Here is a 5,857-nt window from a genome sequence, read left to right as displayed (position 1 = left end):
ATCACACTTTTGAATACAGGATATAATCTCACCCACCACTTACTGTACAGTTTAATCAGTGACCCCTCTAGGCTGAAAGAGATCCACTAAGATGCCAACCAAAACGAAGAGAATGAGAAGGAGACCGAGGAAACACCTAGGGAAATGCTCAGTGTTAAACAGGTTAAGAGGAGGAACACATAGGCCAGGAGTGTGAAACTCATTTTCACCGAGGGCCACATCAGCATAATGGTTGCCCTCGATGGGCCACATTAACAGTATGAATGTAACAAAATGCAATGTCATTTAAAATAAATTAAACTACACCTTATTATATTGTTAAATAACTGTTACTGTATTTATGTATTCAACTTACAAATATTACATTGGCATTTGCACAGATATAAAAATAATTGTTCAGTTTGAAACCCACATTACTTGAATCCGTGTTCAAACTATATAAGCAAATAAAGAAAAATATTATAAACAAGTTATGATATTAACCCTTAACTTCATTCAGAACTTTTATTCAACATAGTCAAGCTGGGTGGGGCAGAACTATGGCACAACCAACATGTATTACAGAAGTAGCATTTTACAAAAAGAACAACAATGAGGTGATGCTGCCTGTCCTTGAACACATCAAGTAGATCCGTCCTCACCCTGAGACACCATCTCACACAACATGTTCTGGAAATAACAAACACAAAACAAAATGCAAGCACAATCATTAAATTGTACACATATTCTACTGTTCTTAGTCTTGGTTTAAATGCATTCTATTTTAATTCAGGTTTTTAAAAATGCTTACCTATGTTTTCTGGCCGGATGTCTGACACCGTTTTCCCCTGGCCAGAGTGTCAATGTCTGGTTTTAGGTCTTGTGCTGAGGCAATCCGCAAAACAGCGTGGAGGTTGTCATCGGTAATGCGTGATCTGTGCTTGGTCTTGTTTAAATTCATTAGTGAAAACATCTGTTCGCACAGATAGGTGCTCCCAAACATGGACAGAATACGAGCAGCATGAAGTCGGAGCTGTGGCATCAAACCAGGGGGCAGTAGACGGTAAAAGTCCTCGTTTGCAGCATCCTGGAACTTGGCTCTTAGGCCACTATCGGTTTGAAGCTCAATTAACTCCATCTGAAGGTTATGGGGCACACTGCAGATGTCGGCGGTAAAAGGATTGGCAAAGATGTCAAAACCCGAGTGCTGCGCTTTAAAGTAAGAGAAGCGCTGATCAAACTCATTTATTAACCGGTTCAGTTTGGTAGTCAACCGAGCACATGAAAAAGCACCAGGAACTGAGGCTGAGATGATCTGACAAATAGGAAAGTGGGCGAGATTGTCCTGCTCCACCTGACACTTCCAGAGGTCGAGTTTACGCTGGAAAGCTGTGATCATGTCGGACATCTGTGTGATGACTTGTTTACGTCTCTGCGGTTTCTGATTCAGCTGAGCCAGATGCTTGGTTAAGTAACATAACATAACAAAGTCACAAAGCCAGTTTGGATCTGATAGTTCAGACAAGGGTTTTCCTTTGCTCTGCATGAAAAGAGCAATTACTTCTCTCAGCTCAAAAAATCGTTTGAGGACTTTGCTCCTACTCAGCCACTTAACTTCTGTATGGTATGGCATATCTCCATGCTCTGAGCCCCCCTCCTGCAAGAACAGCTGGAACTGGCGGTGATTCAGGCCACACGCCCGAATAAAGTTCACTGTTTTCATGACCGTGGTCATAATATCATCCAGCTCCAGAACCTTTCCACACAGAGCTTCTTGATGGATAATGCAGTGATACGTAATCAGGGGCGTGTGACAGTTACTTTTTTGCAATTTCTCCTTCATTAGTCCAACCAAGCCTGTTTTTCCTCCACACATCACAGGTGCACCATCTGTAGTTAGTCCCACCAACTTTTCACCAACTTGCAATTTATTTTTACTTACGGACTTCTCCACTGCATCAAAAATGTCCCGGCCCGTTGTGGTCCCATGCATGGCAGCTACATCCAAGAGCTCCTCAGTGACAGAGAGGTCTGGCTTCATGCCTCTAATAAAAATGGATAGATGCGCTGTATCCATGTTGTCTGTGCTTTCATCCACAGTTAATGAAAAAGATAGACAGCTGTGTGTCTCTTCGGCCAGCTGTGTTGCTAAATTTCCCGCTAATTCCTTAACTCGGTCCGTGATGGTGTTTCTTGACAAACTGACATTTTGAAAACTTTGTATCTGGTCGGGACACACCTGCTCACACACCTTTAGCATGCACTGCTTCAAAAATGCACCCTCTGAAAAAGACTTTGAAGTTCGGGCGATTTCTTCCGCCACAATAAAACTAGCTTTCACTGCAGCATCATTTTTGGCTGTAGCTTTTGTGAGCACATTCTGCTGCGACTGCAGTTTGCCTTTTAATTCTGCTGCAATTCTTTGTTTTTCTTGGAGGCTAAATTGACCATACTTAGCTCCGTCAAAATGCCGACGTAGATTGTACTCTTTCACAACTGACACCGCCTCATAACACACAAGACATACTGGTTTTTCACCTCGAAGTACAAACATGTATTCGTTCTCCCATTGTTCGTGAAACTGCCGTCCTCGCGCATCAATTTTTCTCTTCTTGGACATGTTGAGGTTAATTAGTGGAGATTTCTCAGTTTCAAATCGCCTTGACGTGACTTTGCTGCAGATGTAGTTTATGTGGCCCTCAGTATGATTTTTTTCGGAAAGGCGGAAAGGCCTACACTACCCATAATCCTCGACCACCGACGATTTTTGTCACGCCCCTAGGCATCTGATACTGACACAAAAGGGACCCTTCCACGTCTGTATGAAATAGCTCTGGGTTCTCAATTGACTCCAATGTAAACCCGTCCGCAGCGGTAAGAGACGCTTAGAGCAGAGGCTACAGCCGTCCATTCACTCCAATAATAACCCGATCACGGCAATATATGACGCTATCAGACGCCTAGGGGCTTGACAAATCGTCGGTATTTTACGAGTTGGGAATGAGAACAGAAAAAACGTATATTAAGACAATCATGCACCTACCACGTTCTCGCGGGCCTTGGGTGTGACACATGTGACATAGACCACCTCTGCCCAGCATACTGCTTTTGAATGTATACTTCATTGAAAACAAGCTGGACAACATCAGCCCAAGAGTTTGTTTCCAACCCAATATGAGGAACTGCAATATCTTTTTTCACCCAAATATGACTTACCCCCCTAGTACCAGACCAGTCCTTTCTCTATTTTCCATATGGACTGAATGGAAGAGTCTGGTAAATCCAAAGTGGGGAAGTCTGTTTTATGACCAACAACAACTGGTGTAAAGAAATTTGTGTTTTTGCAGTGAATAAATGACAGGATGCTAGATTTTATGGTCAGTTAGACCATGACCTGAACACACCATCAGTGCATTAATAGCAACCTGCATATTATTGTGAACTAGGATCTTAAGTCCTTAACTTTTACTGCACCCGCTTAATGAAAGTTGGGAGGTATCAAACTTGTGTTGCCTTAATAGTGTAACAGTTACCCTGTTACAGGGTTGAAATTTATCATCCTGGCCATTAGGGACAATAGATAGAGGAAATGATTTGTTCCTTTGATAGAGAAGAAAAGGAGAGCATGGTGATGGAGTTTGTTTGGTAGGGTGAAAGAAGGCCAGACAGCACTTTTTGTTTGGGTAGTTAAGTGAATTTTATTTCAAATACTTAATTGAAATTCAAACGCACATTTAATCTTTGACCAGTGTTAATTTATATTGTTTTGAAGTTCACAAAGAACTCTGTTATAGGGCTCTAAAAGGAAAATATGGAGAGTTTGTGCAGATACCTAATGTAATATAACCCGGTTTGGATTATGCCTGTGAGATTTTGTTGTGGATTTAGGACTTCGTAGTTTCACTGACCACTGGGACATTTCCAAGACTGTTTATACATCTACAACACTCAGATAAGACAGTTTGCATAATGAACTATGTATCCATTACTGCTGCTGCAGTCCAAACTGATTGATCCACCTTCCATGCTTCATTCATTTGTGTTTTGTTTATTTGTGCTGTATTGTTTTGTTGGTTGTTGTTTCATTACTATGGGTAGTTAATTCAGTCAAACAAATTACAGTTTAAGTGTTGGTTATTGAGGGCATATGGAAATTGGGTGTTTAGTATTTTAATCCACTCCTTTTAACCTTTCCGCCTATTGTCTGTCATTTTTTTTTTACCAATTTGGATTGTGTTCTAATGCTGAGATTAATAATGATTTTTCCCCATGTCTGTGGAAATGGGAAACCAGGTGGGTCTGTATCTTCTTCCTTGTTCTAATGTTGTATCAGCATGCACTCAATCTGGTGTGGATGGTTGTCCCTGTTTCTCCCACATATTGCTTACAACATTTTTTGCATGTAATTATGTAGACACAATTTCTGTTTCTTGAGGACACATTCTGTGGTAGCTGGAATGCCTCCCCAGTGGTCTTTTTTTTTTTTTTTTTTTTGCTATCCAAATGATGGGTGGGTCCCTCTTCGTAGGGCCAGGGGGATGCAGTTTACTGTGGACTAGCAGATCTTTAAGGTTTTGGTTTCTTAGGAAGGCTGTTATTGTTATTAGCCTGACTCTGGACGCATCCAGCTTGTCCCTAAGTAGGTTTTGGAAGTTGAGTTTTAAAGCTCTGCTCAATTTCACTGAGTGGTTACAGAATTTTAATGTTAAGGGTATGATGGTCTTTTCCTCAGTATCTCTGTTCGTATCACGTGAGCCAAAAGGGTTCCTTTTCCAGTCTCTATGGATTGAGCGGAGGAAGCTTATGGTGTAACCCCTCTTTGAAGGGCCTTGAAGAGGACCTATATTGCATTTTGAAGGTCTTCTGTTTGTGTGCAGATTCTTTGGAACCCAATAAGCTGAGCTTTGACAATCCCCCTGAATGTGTGCTTAGGATGGTAACTTTCCCTGTGTGGTAGTGAATGGCTGGCCATCTCTTTGAAAAATACTCTTGTATCCAATTTCTGGTGAACTAGAAAATTTGTGCCTTTATGTTGTTGAATACAGAAAATCTACCTGCAAATGTATTTTAACTTAATTGTTTCATGGTGGTGGTTGAGAGTGGTGACAAATTCCTGGAAGTGTTCTTCCGTATGTTCCTATGTCCCCCAAATGTCATCCAGGTACCTAAAGTAGTGAGTTGGTAGTCTAGAGCGTTTTGGAAATGGAGTTTGTTCCCAATGAGCCATATAGATATTTGCACAAGCTGGTGCAAACTTTTTGCCTATAGCTGTCCCTTTTTATTTGTAAGTGAACCTGGACATTGAAATAATTTTTGTGAGGTTTAGTTCTAGTATCTCCACTGTTAACTCATCTGGATGTTGGTTCAAACATTGTTTTATCACCTGCAGACCCATGTTTGTGTCGATGTTAGTATATAGGTCATTGATGTCCATCGTAAATAGAAAGCTGTGGGGTTCCAATGTAATATTCTTTACCTTGTTTATGAAATCATGGGTGTCCTGGATATAACTAACTTTTGGAGAGTGGATTTATGGATTTTCAGTTGTAAATAAAATTCTCGGTATGGGTGTGGTGTCCCCCTTCAAGTATTGAGCTTATTTTTTGTTTATGAAACCCCTGGATATAAAGGATGCAGTTTTGTCCTGAATTATAGGTATTGACTTTGGGTATATGGGTTGATCCAATTTTCTGTAGTATTCTGAGTTGTCTAATTGAGTTGGCTTCCTGGATATATTGTGGCCTATCCATGATTACCACCCCACTACATTTTGTATGCTGGTTTAATTGCAATGTTGTGATCATTTTTTAGGGACTTGATGGCCTGTTTCTCTTCAATGGAAAGGTTGAGACGGTGTGAATATTTTGGTGTGGGGAAC

General features: G+C 40.9%; 1 protein-coding gene across 1 annotated transcript; it reads right to left on the bottom strand.

Annotated features, from left to right (window-relative positions):
- Window positions 1-490: 490 nt before the first annotated feature.
- Window positions 491-2,708, bottom strand: LOC128609463 (general transcription factor II-I repeat domain-containing protein 2A-like). Its single transcript, XM_053627939.1, has one exon. It carries the CDS (start codon window positions 2,597-2,599, stop codon window positions 791-793), a length of 1,809 nt encoding a protein of 602 aa, XP_053483914.1. The 5' UTR covers window positions 2,600-2,708; the 3' UTR covers window positions 491-790.
- Between the last annotated feature and the right edge of the window lie 3,149 nt (window positions 2,709-5,857).

This window comes from Ictalurus furcatus, chromosome 7, assembly GCF_023375685.1.
Source record: "Ictalurus furcatus strain D&B chromosome 7, Billie_1.0, whole genome shotgun sequence".
NCBI classification, from domain to species: domain Eukaryota; kingdom Metazoa; phylum Chordata; class Actinopteri; order Siluriformes; family Ictaluridae; genus Ictalurus; species Ictalurus furcatus.
Note: the sequence above shows the minus strand (reverse complement) of the source record. Positions and strands in the feature narration are given on the sequence as shown.